This window comes from Rhinopithecus roxellana, chromosome 10 (assembly GCF_007565055.1).
Source record: "Rhinopithecus roxellana isolate Shanxi Qingling chromosome 10, ASM756505v1, whole genome shotgun sequence".
NCBI lineage: Eukaryota > Metazoa > Chordata > Mammalia > Primates > Cercopithecidae > Rhinopithecus > Rhinopithecus roxellana.
Genome location: NC_044558.1, coordinates 84840371 through 84859264, shown reverse-complemented (window position 1 = coordinate 84859264; position 18894 = coordinate 84840371). Strand labels below are relative to the sequence as shown.

The following is an 18894-nucleotide window of genomic DNA, read 5'->3' as shown; positions in this document are numbered from 1 at the left end:
ACTGAATGAAAAAAAAATTACCAGTTTTATCTTGCCCCACTTCCAAATGAACTTATTGAGATGTCATAAAGTGCACCAAAGGAATCAAAGAAATCTTCGTATGATCTATAATAATGAAATAATAGAAGAAAAAGGCTGGGTGCAGTGGCTCATGCCTGTAATCCCAGCACTTTGAGAGGCTAAGGCAGGAAAATCACTTGAGGCCAGGAGTTCACGACCAGCCTGGGCAAAATAAGGAGACCCTATCTCTACAGAAAATTAAAAAAAAAAAAAAAAATAGGCATGGTATCTTGAGCCTGTAGTTCCAGCTACTTGGGAGGCTGAAGTGGGAGGATCACTTGAGCTCAGGAGTCAAAGGCAAAAAAAAAAAAAAAAAAAAAAAAAGTCTCTTCATTATATTAAGGCTACAAATAAAATATGTAACCAGGATAAACATAGCAGGACACAAAGGGTTGCAATGATCAATAAAATTTCTCTTAGGTATTTAAATTTGCCTGTCCCCAAAAGAGCTATTTAGGGTTTTTGATTAACTATATCTATAAAACAAAATTGCTTCTCAGGGACTAGGTAGATGAGTGAAGTAATTCACTTAGGAATAGGGCAGTTCAATTTAGGAAAAGTCAACTATGTGCCATGACAAACACAAATTATCTTGGAAACAGTCTGTCCTGACTCTAGTCAAATCCATCCAGTTTGGCCCATGGATCACTTTGGGAAGTGTATCCATTAGATAAAACTCTATGAAATCTCTAACTAAATTTTACCTAAATAGTTTTTACATGTAAGTGCTCTACAGTAGTTCAAAGAACTGCTAGAGGAAGCTACAGATTTTCAGTGCCTTTCACTACATAAAATAATGGTTTCTCATATAACTGTTTATCATAGCAACAAAACATCATGCAGTCTACAGATCATACTGGTTCAAAGTATGATCAGAAAATTAATGGCTAGCTACAATAAAGACTGCAGTGGTGAGGTATGTAAGAGATGCATTTGTTTATAATAAAGCTAAATTTTAAAAGTTCAGTCTGCAATTAAATGCAAAATTGAATACAAAGGACCTCCCTGGAATATTAGAATGCACAGAATTTTTTTTTTTTTTTAAACCACAGATTTTTGACCAGGAGGCAATGTCACAGGGCAAGCAAAATGCCTTTAGTTCCTGACAATATGCTACCTAAAACAAAGTCCATGACTTCAGTACTGCATCTCCTAAAGTTCTGGAGATAAAGGTCTTGAAGGGGAAGGAGGTAATTAGAAATTTTAGCCAAACTCCAGTGACCTAAAAACAAAGCAAAACTGAGCAAAGCAAAAACAGAGTAGCCATAATTGGGAGGACATACGCAAGTGCAGTTGCATTATCTTTAAGGCAAAAATCAACATAGGAAATAGGCTTGGTAATGGAATTAAAAATTTTGTACAGCAACATTATTTTTAACATTCAATGAACATGGCTACAGGCTAAATGCATGTCTGGTATGGAATAGACACTGAGCAATAAACTAGTAACTGTTAAGAAAATTACTGATTTTGTACCTCCCTGTAAGAAGGATGCTTTTGACTATTTGCTGAACACTTATTATATATATAGTAAGCAACAGGAGGGATTAAAAGAAAGTCATTTCCAGATCTCATGAAGTTTACAATCTAAGCAGGGAGATTAAAATGTATATCTCTACTAAAGATGAGAATCCCAACTATAAATCTCCATCAATCTCTGTAACTCAAATAAATTATAACCGCAGTTTAGTAAAAGACTTTAAGATGTCAGATAATTGGGCAGGGGTGTTCATGGCTTCTTTTTAAAATCACACTTAATACTACTTAAATGAAGGACTGATGTGCCACGGGAAAATAAATTTCTATATTGGCTTCTTGGGGGCAGATACAGAAATCAAAACAAGGTCAGGGGAAAATAGAGGACCTGGAGGGAACTCTTGCCCTCCACCCCCACTGCTGTCACTTTCTTTCTAACCTTTTTTATTGTGAAGCATCACACAGAAAAGCACAAAAATGTAGAGTTCAGTGAATTATTACATACTTAATACAATTCAAGTCAAGAAACAAACCAACCCTAGAAATCTTCCCCTCTCACCTCTCCCTCTCCCCGCCCCCCCCCGTGTCTCTCATTCTCCTGAAGGGAACTGCTATCCTGAATTATGACACGTTTTCCACCCAAGCAAGCAATTCCTTAAATACTATTTTGTTTGTTTCCTAAATTTTATATACTCTGAGTTACGTAGTTAATTTTTTGTGTCTGGCTTCTTTCACTCAATGTTATTTGTGAGAATCATCCATGCTGTTTTATGTAGCTAGAGAAGTTCACTTGCCTTCACTGTATGAATACAGTAAAATTTATTTATCCATTCTATGGCTGACATTTGGATTGTTTCCAATTTTTTGGTTATTACAAATAATGCTGCTCTAGGCACTCTTGCACATGACTTGATGCAGATGTGATTGTATTTGTTGCATATATAACTAGGAGTGACACTGCGAGGTCCAAGAGTGTTTACATTGTCACCTTTAGTAGGTAACATCAAACTGCCTTCCAAAGTGACTATACTAACGCATGCTCTCCAATAATGCGAGAGGGTTCTTTGTTGTTGCTGTGCCTCCTCATCGACACTGGGAATAGTCAAGGTTTTTAATTTTAGTTATTCTGGTGGTGGGCACGTAGTGCTCTTTCATTACTGTCTTCACTTTTTCACTTTTACTTTTCTGCTTTCTAATGAGTTGAGTGCCGTAATTCCTGGCAGGCCTGATCAACTCTTTGTCTTACTTCCATGTGTTTCGAGTTGCCCAGATAGGTGGAACATTATTATAATCCGAAGTAATAATTACCCAGTTTTTCAGTCAAATACCCTAGGGCACCCTGCAGGGAGAAACATTCAATTACAAAGAGATTTCTCCATTTTCAAGTTCTGATTTTTTGGGGCATGAGTCACATGGCACATCTAACCCTCTGTCGAGTCTCACTTAATGCTTCTCCTTCTTCTAGCTCCTATTATAATTAAGGATGGTAGAATCATTTCTGACATATTCAAAGCATGTAATCATAGAGTAACCCTTCACCCCATACCCCACCAATGATGCTGGCTACACCTACAACTTTTCCTACTCTCCTGTCTCTTTACAAATTCCTTGTTTCTTATTATTTTGGGAGTTGGCAGCTACAATCTTTTAAAAACTTCTGATTACTGTCTCCTTCTATCAGTCTGAAACACTCTTGACAAAAATCTTAACACTAAATTTATACTTTCTTTTTCTTAAAACCTTCTCCCCAATTGTTCTACACTGTTAATCATTCAGGACTTCCATCCCCTTAGCAACTACAAACTCTCTGTTTCTCTGTCCATCTTTCTATTATTTATTTGATGCTTGATAAATGAAGCCTGTTTTCCATGCCATCCTTTCGATCTGTAATAATTTTATATTTCATAATCAAGTACTGGTCGGCCATCTTTGTAATGGCTTCTTCATTATGTTCTTCTTTGAGGAAGTGAATTTTGCATTCTATGCCAATCTGTCCTTATCCCACTGGTATCCATTGCTCAGAGCAGGCACTGAAGAAATGTTGTCAAGGATAATTTAGTACAACATAGCTGGCAGAGTTAAGAAAAATACCATTTAGGCTGGGTGCAGTGGCTCATGCCTGTAATCCCAGCACGTTGGGAGGCCAAGGTAGGCGGATCACTTGAGATCAGGAGTTTGAGACCAGCCTGGCTAACACTGCGAAACCCCATCTCTACTAAAAATACAAAAATTAGCCAGGCATGGTGGCAGGCGCCTGTAATCCCAGCTACTCGGGGGCTGAGGCTGGAGAATTGCTTGAACCCAGGTGGCAGAGGTTGCAGTGAGCTGAGATTGCACCATTGTACTCCAGCCTGAATGACAGAGCAAGATGCCGTCTTAAAAAAAAAAAAAAAGGAGCTATATTACCAGGTAACTTCTTTCCAGTGTACAGACTGATACAACCACTTCTTGTTTTTGGGATTAAACTTAGACGTAATAATATAGGTAGATTTTCTGTGATGCAACGTACAGCAGATTTATAATCTGGTTTAAGAACATCACTTGCATATGTGCTATATAATACAGGACTTTTAAAAAGAGTTTCAGGAGTATAAAGTGATTTGGCTTAACACGTTGATAGAAGGTAAGCTGCTATGTAATAATTTAATCTAAAAATCAGATTTTACACCGGGTTTTATGTGGTTTCTAGCACTGGTAATAACTACTGGTATGGAATTTTATAACATACAAGGATCCATGTCATAAATTTAAAAAAAGACTCATTATATTTAGATGATTCTACTTACCATCTTTATCATGCCCACTTTGGCACTGCCAGGGACAATGAAACACATGTGCCTCGGCCTGTGCCCGGTGAAAACTGGGCAAATACAACTTGGTTGACAGTGCACTATAGTAACTAGAGAAACCAAGATACATAATAAATGATCTCTTTTCAATTTAACATCCATGGTCCTCCAATCAATATTTGATCTACCTTTTTATTAGATCTCTAGCATTTCCTCTCTCTTAGGTGGCGCCCTTACCCTGTTCTATAGGTCGTGATCTCTGTGCCTGTTATTATATGCTCCCCTAACCTGAAAAGACGACTTCTCCACCTATCTACATTCACTAAGTCAAACTCACCTTCTGTTGTAAAGAAACCTTATCTGACCCGTTGCTGCTCACCTGACTTGCCCATCTCTTTATTCTCCTTCTACATGGATGTCAAAATGATTTCATTTGTAGAGCTTCCTCTGATAACAGCTGTATGTGGAGGATTCTGAGGCTATGGTAAGGGTCACTGAAAAAAGGTACTTGCCCCATATATAGGGGGTGAAGAGGTATTTGCCATCTCTATCTTGGCACTTTTTTTTTTTTTTTTTTTTGAGATGGAGTTTCGCTCTTGTTGCCCAGGCTGGAGTGCAATGGCACGATGTCGACTCACTGCAACCTCCGCCTCCCGGGTTCAAGCAATTCTCCTGCCTCAGCCTCAGAAGTAGCTGGAATTAGAGGCATGCGCCACCACACCCGGCTGATTTTGTATTTTTGAGACGAGGTTTCTCCATGTTGGTCAGGCTGATCTTGAACTCCCAACCTCAAGTGATCTGCCTGCCTTGGCCTCCCAAAGTGCTAGGATTACAGGCGTGAAACATTGTGCCTGGATATCTTGGCACTTTTTAAAAAACATATTGGCAATAATTTCTCTTGTACTTTTGCATCTTTCAAAAGATCTAACAGAATGTCGAGTACATGGCAGATCTCAATCTCAATATAAATGTATTAATATTATCAAATCAAGTCACTTCAAATTCAAGTCTTTCCATAATAAGCATCAAACATTTTTATTAATGCTATTGGGGTACAATTACATACCATAAAATTCACTCATTTTAAGTATAATTCAATGATTTTTTAATACCAATCATAAGTCCTTGAACCCAGTAAATTATTAACTGGAGGTACAGAAATAGCCAAATTAAGAAAACTACATGCATAGAAGTTAATTGACATAAAATATCTTACTATTATTGGTGCTGTTGCCATTGAAAGACCCGGAAGAACTATTACTGTCTTTCTCCTTATCTTGATTTTCAAAGTCCATATTAAGGGACCTGTGGAAAAAAATTTTGTAGTTAAGTTGTAGTTTTGCTTACAAAAGAAGCAGGTCAGAAAAGTCGTAATATGACAATATTTTTAAATGCCAAGGAATTAGGAAAGAAAAGAAGGTCTCTTTTGAACAACTCTGAAAAATAGCTCGTCACATTTTAAAAAACAATCTTCAGTCCTTCCGATGTGTCAGTTCAAGAGTTTTCCTGACTGCAGATGAAAGCATTCCAAGGCAGCTGAGCCTTCCACTCCTATCTCTGAGCATATCATACCCTTAATTACTTCCTTATGATAAAAACCTAGAAGGAGAAATGTCAAAGGGCAAGCACATTTTGAGACTTTTACATACCACACAACTGTCTGCAAAAAGGCTGCATCAATTTACTCTCTCAGCAGTGTATGAGAGCCCTCATTTCCCTACACCCTGTCAGCTGCAATTCAACAACAAAACAAATTTGAGCTGTTCTAGGTACTGGAAGGACAATAAATAGCACACACATGACTGGATCTTATATTCAAGCAGGGAGACATAATAGACCAGAAAAATAAGTTCAATACATAGTGTGTTAATGGCAGGTGCTAAGGAGGAAAAGTAGGAAATGCAGGACTTAGGGTTTGAAATTTTAGACAGGATGGACAGGAAGGCCTCAGTGACAATGACTTCAGAGTCAAGACCTGAAGGAAGTACTCACTGTCAATCTGGGGAACTAAAAATGGCATGTCATATTGTTCCTTAACCAGTGAACAATGTTGTGTACAAAAGCTTGCTCATTTATTTCTTTTTTTGTGAACTATCTATCCAAGTCCTTAGCTAATTTTCCACTAGTGTTTTCCTGTAAAGAAGGGGTTTGTGGGCCGGGCACAGTGGCTCATGCCTCTAATCCCAGCACTTTGGGAGCCTGAGGTGGGTGGATCACAAGGTCAGAAGATAGAGACCAGCCTGGCCAACATGGTGAAACCCCGCCTCTACTAAAAATCAAAAATTAGCTGGGCATGGTGGTGCACGCCTGTAGTTCCAGCTACTTGGGAGGCTGAGGCAGGAAAATTGCTTGACCCTGGAAGGCGGAGGTTGCAGTGAGCCGAGATTGTGCCACTGCACTCCAGCCTGGCGACAGAGCGAGAGTCCATCTCAAAAAAAGGGGGGAGAGGGGTTGTGTTTGTTTGTCCAAAAGAACTTTCTGTTATGATGGTCTTTATCTGCACTGACAAGTGCTGTGGACATTAGCCACATTATGTGCTCACTGAAATGTGGCTGGTAGGACAGAGGAACTGACTTCTAAAACTACAAAACTTTTAGATAAAAACATATGGTCAATCTTTGTGACCATGGATTTGGAGTGGATTCTTGGATATGATGCCAAAAACACGAGTAAAAAACAGAAAAACTTAAAAACTTATGTGCTTCAAAGGATACTATCAAAAAAGTCAAAAGACAACCCACAGGATGGGAGAAAATCTTTGCAAATCATGTATCTGATAAGAGACTTGTGTCTAGGATATATAAAGAACTCTTACACCTCAATAATAATAAGGACAACCTGATTTTAAAATGAACAAAGGATCTGAAGAGACATTTCTTCAAAGAAGACACACAAATAGCCAATGAGCCCATGAAAAGATGTTCAACACCATCAGTCATTAGGGAAATACAAATCAAAACCACGAGAAACTGGCTGGGAGCAGTGTGCTCATCACGCCTAGAATCCCAGGACTTTGAGGCTGAGGCAAGAGGATCACTTGAGACCCCTGTGGGCAACACAGTGAGACCTTATCTCTATAAAAAATACAAGAATTAGCTGAGTGTGGTGGCATGTGCCTACAGTCTCAGCTACTCAGGATGCTGAGGTAGGAGATCACTCGAGCCCAGGAGGTGAAGGCTGATGGCGGCACTGCACTCCAGCCTGGGCAACAAAGTGAGACATTGTCTCCTGAAAACAAAACAAAACAAAACAAAACAAAAACAAAAAAACTACCATGAGAAACCACTTCCCACATAGCAAGATGGCTATAATAAAAAAGTCAGATAACTAACTGTTGGCAAGGACACAAGGATGTAAAACTGGAACCTTCATACACTACTAGTGGGAATGTGAACTGGTGCAGACACTCTGGAAAACAGAATCTAACCACGTTGACACCCTGACTTAAGAATTCCAATCTCCAGAACTCTGAAAAAATACATTTGTTGTTTAAGCCCCAGTCTATGGGTATTTCATGGCAGCCTGGGCTAATGCAGATCAGATTTCATACTTGAATCCTTTTATATGTACTGAGATTTGTTTTAAGTCCCCATATATGGTCTGTATTAGTAAATATTCCACATACACTTGAGAACAGCATGTGTTCTGTTGTTGGATGAAATGTTCTATAAATGCCAATTAGGTCACATTGATTAAGAGTATTGTTGAAATCCACTGTATCTTTGATTTTCTGCCTACTTATTCTATCAATTATTGAGAGTGGAACCAAAATCTTCAGCTATATTTGTGGATTTATTTCTCCTTGGAGTTCTCTCAGTTTTTGCTTCATGTATTTTGAAGATCTTTTATTAGATACATAAACATTTATGATTGTTATATTCTCTTGCTTAATTGACCCCTTTGTCATTACAAAATAACTTTCTTGTCTGTGGCAGTATTCTTTACTCTGAAAGCTGCTTTGTCTTATATTAATACAGCCATTCCAGCTTTCTGTAGATGAGTATAAGCAGTGTGTATCTTTTCCCAACCTTTTACTTAAAAAAAATTTTTTTTTAAAATTTTAACCACTAGACAACAGGGATTAACCTTTTTTGGCTTTGTATTTATAGTGTGCTTCTTGTAAGCAGCATATATTTGGGTCTTGCTTTTTTATTCAGTCTCACAATTGCTGTTTTACTTATTTTTACTTCTTTTAGACAGAGTCTCACTCTGTCACCCAGGCTGGACTGCAATGGCATGGTCTTGGCTCACTGCAACCTCCGCCTCCCGGGTTCAAGCAATTCTCCTGCCTCAGCCTCCCAAGTAGCTGGGACTACAGGCGCATGCCACCACACCCCACTAATATTTATATTTTTAGTAGAGATGGGGTTTCGCTATGTTGGCCAGGTTGGTCTTGAACTCCTGACCTCATGATTCGCCTGCCTTGGCCTCCCAAAGTGCTGGGATTAGAGGGGTGAGCCACCACACCTGGACAACTGCTGTTTTAAAGAGGTGTGTAGAACAATTTCATTGAATGTGATTAGTGATACAATTAGGTTTGAGACTATCCTCTTACTATTTGTTTCCTACTTGTCTTATTTCCCCTTAACCTGACTTCGTTTGGATTAATATAGTATTTTTTATGATCCAATTTGATCTCCCTTTGTTGTCTTATGAGCTGTAACTCTTTGCTCTTTAATTTTAGTGGCTGCTGTAGAGTTTATAGTATACATCTTTGACACAGTCTACCTTCCAGTTACATTGTAACATTCATGTATAGTATAAACAACTTACAATAGTTTATATTTCCTTCCCTCAACCTTTGTGCTACTGTGGCCATGCATTTAACTCTTACATGTTATCTCATAAACCTCACAATATATTATTTTTATGTCATCAATTTTCACTCACTCACTCATTCATTCATTCATTCATTCATTGTCTCACTATGTTGCCCAGGCTGGTCTCAAACATCTGGGCTTGAGCAATCAATCCTGTTTCAACCTGCCAAGTAGCTGGGATTACAGGCACATACCACTGTGCCCAGCTCCAGTCAATTATCTTTTACATAGCGGTAAATAAGAAAAAAACTTTTATTGATGCATTTTCATTTCTGGTGATCTTAACTCCCTGGGTAAATACAGATTGACAGCTGGTACCATTTTTGCTCTGCTCAAAAGAGTTCCTTTAACATTTTTTTAGTGTAAGACGGCTGGTGACGTGATGAATTCTTTCAGGTAGTGTATGGTGTGTCAGAAAACATCTTCACTTTGCCTTCATTTTTAAAAGATATTTTAGCTATAGAATTTTACAGTGAGTTTTTTCTTCCTGTACTTTAAAGCTACTGTTAACACTGACTTTTCACTTGTATTTTCAAATCTGACATCATCCTCATCTTTTCTCCTCTGTACCTAACACGCTTTTTTGCCCCCTCTGGCTGCCTTGAGGATTTTCTTTCACAGCTCATTTTGAGCTACTGATTATGTGTCTTGGTGTAGTTTTCTTCATGTTTTTTGTGCTTGGGGTTCATTAAGCTTTTTGAATCTGCAGATTATAGTTATCATCAAATTTAGAAAAAACCTGGCCATTATTTCTTCATGTATTATTCTGTCCCTCCCTTTCTTCTCCTCTTTCAGGGACTCCATTACCCATATAGTAGGCCACTGGAGGTTTCTCTCTAATGTTCAATGTTCATTATGCTCTTTTCATGTTTAAAAAATTATTCTTTTCTGTACTTCATTTTGAATAATTTCTATTGCTGTGCCTTCAAGTTCACTAATCTTTTCTTCTGCAATGTCTAATTGCTGTTATTCCCATCCAGTGTATTTTTCATCTCAGACATTGTTGTCTTGATTTCTGAAAGTTTGATTTGGTTCTTCTTTATAATCTCCACGTATTGGCCAGGCGCAGTGGTTCATGACTGTAATCCCAGCACTTTGGGAGGCTGAGGTGGGTGGATCTCTCGAGGCCAGGAGTTTGAAACCAGCCTGACCATCTCTACTGAAAATACAAAAATTAGCCAGGCGTGGTGGCACACACCTATAGTCCCAGCTACTTGGGAGGCCGGAGAATTGCTTGAACCTGGGAGGTGGAGGTTGCAGTGCGCTGAGATCACGCCACTGCACTCCAGCCTGGATGACAGAGCAACTCTGTCTCAAAAAATAAAATAAAATAAAAATAACCTCCATGTATCTTTTTGTACATATGGAATACAAGTATATCTGTTTTGATGTTATGCTAACATCTGTGGCAGTTCTGGGTCAGTTTTGATTGACGGATTATTTTCCTTATCCTGGGTCATGTTTTCCTTCTTTTTTGCCTGTCTGATCATGTCTGCATGCATGCTAGGCATTGTGAATTTTACCTTATCTAAATATTTTTTATTCCTATTAATTTTGAGCTTTGATCAGGGATGCTGTTAGATACCTGGCTTTAATTGATTTTTGTTTCCATGATTTGTTAGGTGGGTCTGAAGCAGTGCTCAGTCTAGGGTAATTACTCTCTATCATTGAGGCAAGATCTCAGTACTCTATCCAATGCCAAATGAATTGTAAGTTTTTCCAATCAGGCTTTTGGAAACAGGTACTCTCCCTTCTAATCCTTTCACATTATTCTTTCCTCCACCTTAGGTGATTTCCACATATGCATACACTAATTAATACTGTGATGAGGCTGAGTGCGGTGGTTCACGCCTGTAATCCCTGCACTTTGAGAGGCCGAGGCAGGCAAATCACGAGGTCAGGAATTCGAGACCAGCCTGGCCAACATGGTGAAACCCTGTCTCTACTAAAAATACAAAAATTAGCCAGGCGTGATGGTTGGTACCTGCAATCCTAGCTACTCGGGAGGCTGAGGCAGGAGAACCGCTTGAACCTGGGAGGCGGAGGTTGCAGTGAGGCGAGATTGTGCCACTGCACTCCTGCCTGGGCGACAGAGTGAGACTCCAACTCAAAAGAAACAAACAAACAACAAACAAAAAAACTGTGATGAATGTTCAAGGAGTCTGTATAGATCTCTGTGTTTTCTCATTTTGCAGCTCACTTTTCTTTTGTACTCTGTTCTATTATCTCTAGCTGCCTCTAGCCATCTCTTTGGACTCTCAGTTCCATCTCTTCAACTTAGGAAATCTTTCTCTCTGCACCATGATTGGAAACTATCTTAAGACAGCATGATGGGAAAACTATTCCTCAACTCTCAGAAATACTGTCCTTTGCTGTCTGATGAAAAATATCTTGAAAACTGTTGTGTTATGAGGTTTACATGTTTTTTATTGTTTTTAAAGTTGCTTCAGGTGGGATGGTAATTCAGTCTCTGTTCCTCTATCTTGGCTGGAAGTACAAGTGGGTCTAGGTAGTTCTTTTAAATAGGTCCGGAACTGGGTAGATTTTTAAGTGAAGGAAAAGGCCTTTTAAAATTTGTTCATGTCTTTAAAAGTCCCTGGGGGTACAAAACATTGATAAATTTTATCCCTGTCTTTAGGAAAGGAGAGGATCCTAAAATGAAGAGGTAGGTCATAATTCTTCCTGGAAGAAACTTAACCAAATGATTGGGCTCAGGTCACACTGATCATGCTCTTACCTTCGTAGTTTCCCACGTCTATGACTCAAAATTTCTTGCTGGATTCGAAAGACTTGCCCCTCTACTAACAGCCTGACTCTAGCTGCCACTCTTGTTTCCTGTACTTTCAGGCACTGTCTAAAACTCCCTTATCTGTTACTGGTACTGAGGAAGCCTCAATTAAAATGGGAGGGCTTGGTAGGATAATCTATGGAGTAGGGACTAGTTAGTTACATGTCACCCTGTTCTCATATAAATTTGGCCAATGAACTGTTTAACAAACTGTTCCACTGGAGGGCAGCCCCAGTGGGTGACAGTTCCCCAGCAGGACCAAAACACGATGACTTTTAGATGTGGTGGACTCCCTGAAACATGGTTAAGACTCCTTCTGAAATATGGTCAGGGGTCTGACATGTTGGCTTTCCTTTGGGTTTTTTTATTTTTAAAAAGCCTTGGATTTTAGATTATTCATATATAGTATTTGAGACATTATATTTCTCCAGTCATCAGAGGAAGACACATTAGCAGAGATTAAAACATACACTTACTGCTCATACCTCAGTCACCCTTAGAGGAATAGCTATGGCAACTGGCTCCTGAAAAACTTTTTCCTATTAATTTTAATTAGTTCCACAACAAACTAGATGTAATATTTTGCATATATTTCCCCTGCCAAGGCACCTGTGGTAGTTTCTAGTACATGGTTTCACTTCTATGATCTTTTAAGCTTTAATTCATGTTTTCGCACAGCAGAGCTAACAATGTGCACGGACCTAAACTCTAGGGTTGGTGATGCATTTAATGGGAACGTCTCTGCAGTTTCTGCAGTCAATGGAACGTGAAGACTGCTCCTTTCCTGTGGGCATGCTTTGGAAAGAATGTATTAATTTAAACTGAGTTTTTCAAATTCACTTATGAATGGAGTAACAATAACTACACTTGTTATGTTCTGTTTCACAGAATCTGGTGACAGCAGGTTAAATTTGCAGGAATTTTTATCTACATCTCTACTCTTGGGGCTATACAGACTGCCAGCTTCTCTTACTTTTTCTGTTGGCATTATATTGCTATTCTGGATTGGAAGGTTGCCAGTCATCTCTTTGGTTTAACCCTAGGCACAGCTGTACAGAGCCTCTCTCATGAGACTGGGTGAGTGAGAATAGGTGCTGAGAACCCCCCGCGGGACAGGATGAAGGGTTATATAACTCTATTTCAATTTGTTATTAGTTGAGAACTATTTATAACTCCATCCTGGATGTTTTAAGGCAAGATTTCCCCGTTTTTTCAAATACAGCTGCTCCCTGACTTACGATGGGGTTATATCCCAATGAACCCAGGCAAGCTGAAAATCTCAAGTTCAAAATGCATTTAATATTCATACATCTAACCTAATGAACATCATAGTTCAGCCCAGCCTACCTTAAACGTGCTCAGAACATGTACATTAGCGTACAGTTGAGCAAAATCATCTAACACAAAGGCCTGTTTTGTAATATAGTGCTGAATATTTCCAGTTACTGAATACTGTACACTGAGAGTGAAAAACAGAATGGTTGTATGGGTACTTGAAGTACGGTTTCTACTGAAATCATACTGCCTTTGTACCATCATAACATGGAAAAATCTTAAGTCAAACCATCATTAAGTCAAACCATTGGTAAGTTGGGGACCTTCTGTAGCAGAAAGTAGTGGTCAACTTCAAACCAGTTTTAGCTGGTCCATTTTTTTTTAGCATCTAACTGACAAGAACTGTAGCAGGGGCAGGAAAGCCTTAGGCAGGAATGAGGTACTATCAGATGGTGGGGCAGGGTGGAGGAGTGGTAGGGAGAGCAAGCATTCTTCTTAGTTCTCCGTGTAATCAGAAAACCTTGAATTTCTTGCTGCCTCAAATAAGCTTAGCTAAAATCAAGCCTTGTTTGGTTGTTAGAAGCAGACCATGGGTCACCACTGCACAAAACAGAAATGGGGCTAAATGAGTCAGTAGGGCCTTACCTATTAGCTCAAGCTGGGAAGATTCATATCTTCCAGTTTTATAAAACAAGATTAAAGGGCCTGGGCTCAGCAGATCCCATGCCACTATGACTGGGGTCTGGTGATGTTACTCACACTGCACAGCTGACCGCAAACTTAAACTATTTAAATAAAGTCTTTGCAGAGGACTCTGCCTCTAGAGCTATCCAGGACTATTTTCAATTATAGACCTTTAACTTAGCTTATTTGGTAATTTAATAAGTGCATAGACATCAGATTGCTAGGCTGGACCTGGAACAGTTTGTTGCATCTTCATAGAAGACTACTCTTCATTCTCTTCCATCCTGACCTGCCTTCACAATCTTGTTATTGCTATACAGTAACATATAATATGATGTTAATATAATGTTATAAATATACATTCCATCCAAACTGTATCCTGGATATTTGCAAGTCTAGGTACTGAAATCAATGTTTAGGTCAGGTGCGGTGGCTCATGTCTGTAATCCTAGCACTTTAGGAGGCTGAGGCTGGTGGATCACCTGAGGTTAGAAGTTCGAGACCAGGCTGGCCAACATGGCGAAACCCTGTCTCTACTGAAAATACAAAAGTTAGCTGGGCCTGGTGGCGCACACCTGTAATCCCAGCTACTCAGGAGGCTGAGGCAAGAGAACTGCTTGAACCTGGGAGGTGGAGGTTGCAGTGAGCTGAGATCACACCACTTCACTCCAGCCTGGGCAAAAGAACGAAACTTGATCTCAAAACAAAAAACAAAAAACAAAACAAAACAAAAGAAATCAATGATTAAATGATCAACAGGACTTGAGCTATGGCTTTTTCATCACAGACAACCATTTACCATCACAGAAAAAAAATCCATCTAAATTATAGCATATTATATGCTTTTTCATCAACTATGACTCAACAGGAAGTAGTTATGGGTCAAGGTGTAGGAGGTAAACAAATGTCCAATTATTGATACTTACATAGAACCTACACTAAGAAAGACAGACTAAGAATCTGGGGAGGAAGAGACAGTCTCGGACTCAGCAGCTGAGAGTCCAGAGGGTTAAAGTGATAATAGTTGAGCTTGATTGAGCTCATACTGTCAGGCACTATGTTAGGTGCTTTACAGGCAAGGTTTCTTTTGATTCATAGAAAAACTCCATGAGTGGGGTGACCACAAATCCCAACTTATGCCTGCTGCCCTGGCAAAATTATGAAGGAAACAAAAATATTTCACCCAAAAATATATTTCTTTGACATATTTCAGATGGCTTTCAGAAGGGCTGGAAATACAAGAATAGCTGAGAGAAGCTGTGTGGGGTAGGTTTGCATCTGTAGAGAAAACATACATTGATGCGGCTGAGGCATTTATCTGAGGCCCTACCTTGTCCAGACATAGGAAAGATTGAGAGTCTGACACCTTAGAAGGTCAGAAAGAAACATATTCCATCCATTCTCTCTCAGGGCTGTGACCTGTGAGGTTTCATCTACATGACAGGACCACCTGTGCGAGCTGGGCCTCCTCTTCTCTCTCCCATAACCTGTCTCACCACCATAACCTGATTTACCACCACAATCTGTCTTGCCACACTCCAAGCCCTCATTCTTTCTGTAACCTCAAGGTGGTATAAAAGCATCAGCCATCTGGCCATTTTTTCTTGTTTTGAGATCTTATATTTTGTAAGACTTTTGTGTGCATTAACAAATCTATGTGCCTCTTCTATTAATCTGCTATTTGTCAGTTGATATTTCAGCGAGGATTCAGAGGGCACACAGGAAGTTTTCTCTTGGCCCTGTTACACAACTAATGGGCTCACTGCTTGATGCGCTACATCTTTCCACATCAGTACATACTGCTTTTTCCATAAAAACAAACCAAAAAACCTATTTCTCCCCAAGTAAACTTGATCTGGTATCATTTTTAGATGAGCTGCACATATGCCATCTTACTACAGAGAAATATTAAGACCAGGAGCCTTTACAGGTGAATGATACGGTTTAGCCTTGAACTGGGTGAGGTCCAGATGGCCACGGACCCTGTCAGCTAATTAGTGTCAGATAGAATGACAACTCATCAACATTCTTCAACTTTCAATTGGGTGTAAGTATAAATTCCAGTTTGGTGTTTTGGTCACTTTGATGTACATTTCACATGAAGTTTATTACAGACACTATATCAAGAAGTAGGTTAATATTCTGTGAGTGCCTTAATAAGGTTTTAGAGTGGCTGAGGTAGAGATCTGGTTATATTTGCCGTAAATTTGTTTCAGGGTAGAATTCAGTTGCAACGAACAGAACTTTAGGAAATCAGCTACTCATTTCTTTGTGTCCTAGGGTGGATTAAAAAGGATTTTCTGAGGAAGATTCTAGGCCTGCCTTTGGGAACTTCCACCACCTGCCTCAGGAAAAGGGGAAACATGGGCTTCTATTTAGGTATTGTTAGGTTCCTTGGTTCTGATAAAAATACAAATGCACCATGAGTGCTGTTAAGACAACTAGGTCTGTATTTAGCTGGCAACAGAGTACATTTCTGGGCTGCTGCGTGTGTGTGTGTGTGTGTGTGTGTGTGTGTGTGTGTGTGTGTGTGTGTGTGTGTGTGTGTGTGTGTATTTTCTTTTTTGAGATGCAATCTCACTCAGTTTGTGGCCCAGGTTGGAGTGCAGTGGCGCAATCTCGGCTCACTGCAACCTTTGCCTCCCAGTTCAAGTGATTATCCTGCCTCAGCCTCCTGAGTAGCTGGGATTACAGGCATGCACCAACACGCCTGGCTAATTTTTGTATTTTGGGTAGAGACAGAGTTTCGCCATGTTGGCCAGGCTGGTCTTGAACTCCAGATCTCACGTGATCTTCCCACCTTGGCCTCCAAAAGTGCTGGGATTACAGGCATGAGCCACTGTGCCTGGTCTGCTACCAATATTTATTAACAGATCAACATTCAAGAATAATCAGTTTAAGAATTAACAGCCCATTCACTTCTCCAGATATCCCAAAATATAACCTTAGATCACGCTTAGCAATAAGCTGGTTATCTAAACCACAACATCCTGTTGCCCACTGTGCACCTTCAATTTTGGCAAAACTGCTTTTGCTAAAACACATTTTCATGCAATACCACCAATTTATATTGAAGGTATTATAATTTATTCAACATTTATTTGAATGCTTACTGTGAAATGAATGAAACTTAACGTTATATCCTCTTTACGAAGGTCTTTAGGATAAAAGCTGTCTGATCTTAAGGTCAAGAACAGTTGCAATTCACCTGAATAACTGGGTTCTTCTGATTGAAGGAAGCTGAGTGAGTTTTACATTCTTTCTTTTTAAAGCTGGCTGCTACAAACCTTATGGTGGTCCTTGTGAACCACTAACAACAAGGGTGCTGGCATTATGGTATGCATTTTTATGTTTCTTTTTTGGCTCTATTTTGTCTCCACTCATACTTTTACTTTTCTTTGGCCCCAATTTAATTTGCCTTGAAGTAACTTGCAAAAGTTAGTACATGCTCTGAAATCTTTGGAACAGGGCAGTGCAGAGCACAAATAAACAACTGTAGGAAGCAAAATGGAGGTGGGAGCATATCAGTTTATTGAAAGCTATACTTGTTCATCCATTTGCATTCCGATACCTGAGGACACTGTGAATACTGGAGGAGAAAGGCAAATGGAAATTTTTACCCTTCATATTTTAAGAATATTTTTTTCTCAGCTCCAGAATGGAGTGAAAATAAGAAAAAAATATTTATAAAAAATTTTGAAAAGAATGTGTTTTTTGATAATCCTACTATTGGAAGTGAGTACAATGAAGGGGGGACTCACTGATTCAAAGTATACACTATATGGTTAAACTTAGGTTAAGTTAAATATGTGTTCCTAGAAAACTTAACAGTGGTTTTATAAATTGAACATTTAATAGTGAATTGATGAAATTCTTAAATATATAAAAAAAACTTGGCCGGGCGCGGTGGCTCAAGCCTGTAATCCCAGCACTTTGGGAGGCCGAGACGGGCGGATCACGAGGTCAGGAGATCGAGACCATCCTGGCTAACACGGTGAAACCCCGTCTCTACTAAAAATACAAAAACTAGCCGGGCGAAGTGGCGGGCGCCTGTAGTCCCAGCTACTCGGGAGGCTGAGGCAAGAGAATGGCGTAAACCCGGGAGGCGGAGCTTGCAGTGAGCTGAGATCCGGCCACTGCACTCCAGCCTGGGCGACAGAGCGAGACTCTGCCTCAAAAAAAAAAAAAAAAAAAAAAAAAAACTTGTCTACATATGTTGCAATGGACAAAATCATTTCCTACATCATCTAAAAAGTTCAGGCTTCTGTGTATGATGGAATGACAAAAAGGGTAGCTCAAAAGATAAACACATAACACACAATTAGAACATCATGACACTTGTGAACCACAGTGACACTTGTTCTAGTGAACCTGGTCTAACTACAATTATATGCACTTAGAATGAAGGGCATCACAATCCTATCAAGTATAGTTCTTAGTAAAGAACTCAGTCAGTATCTCTGCAGGCTTACTACCCTGATGTTGTCTTCCTAGGGCAGGCTTGGGTATAAGTAAAGAACTCAGTATCTCTGCAGGCTTATTAACCCGATGTTGTCTTCCTAGAGTACGCTTGGGTATAAGTAAAGAACTCAGTATCTCTGGAGGCTTATTAACCTGATGTTGTCTTCCTAGCGTAGGTTTGGTTATAAGTAAATGAACTGCTCTCACTACCTAAGAAAGCATTGGTAGGTGCTTGCCTTTATAAAAAAGGAAATAGTTACTCTAGAGTTATAAAACAAATGACCAAAACTAACTCAAGAAAATCTAAATAGCCTCTTTTGAACAATGTTAAGACAGAAACTGTTACTAAAGAGGAATATTTTATAAAAGTCAGTACCTCAAGAAATAGATAACAATTATAAACATACAGAAAGTGAAAAGACAAACCCAGAGGCACTTATAAAAAACCTATTTTCACAATAAAGAAAGAACTCTCAAAATTCAACAACAAGAAGAAAATCCAATTTAAAAATGGGCAAAAGAGTTGAAAAGACACCAAAGA

The 18894-nt window shown here is 39.3% G+C and overlaps 1 protein-coding gene across 1 annotated transcript in view; it reads right to left on the bottom strand.

Annotated features, from left to right (window-relative positions):
* Positions 1-18894, bottom strand: part of SPPL3 (signal peptide peptidase like 3) — a 139251-nt gene that overhangs the window by 21950 nt on the left and 98407 nt on the right. Inside the window, exon 3 of the mRNA XM_010368307.2 lies at positions 5542-5630. Coding sequence (XP_010366609.1) covers positions 5542-5630 — 89 coding nt within the window. The remainder of the gene's footprint in view (positions 1-5541; positions 5631-18894) is intronic.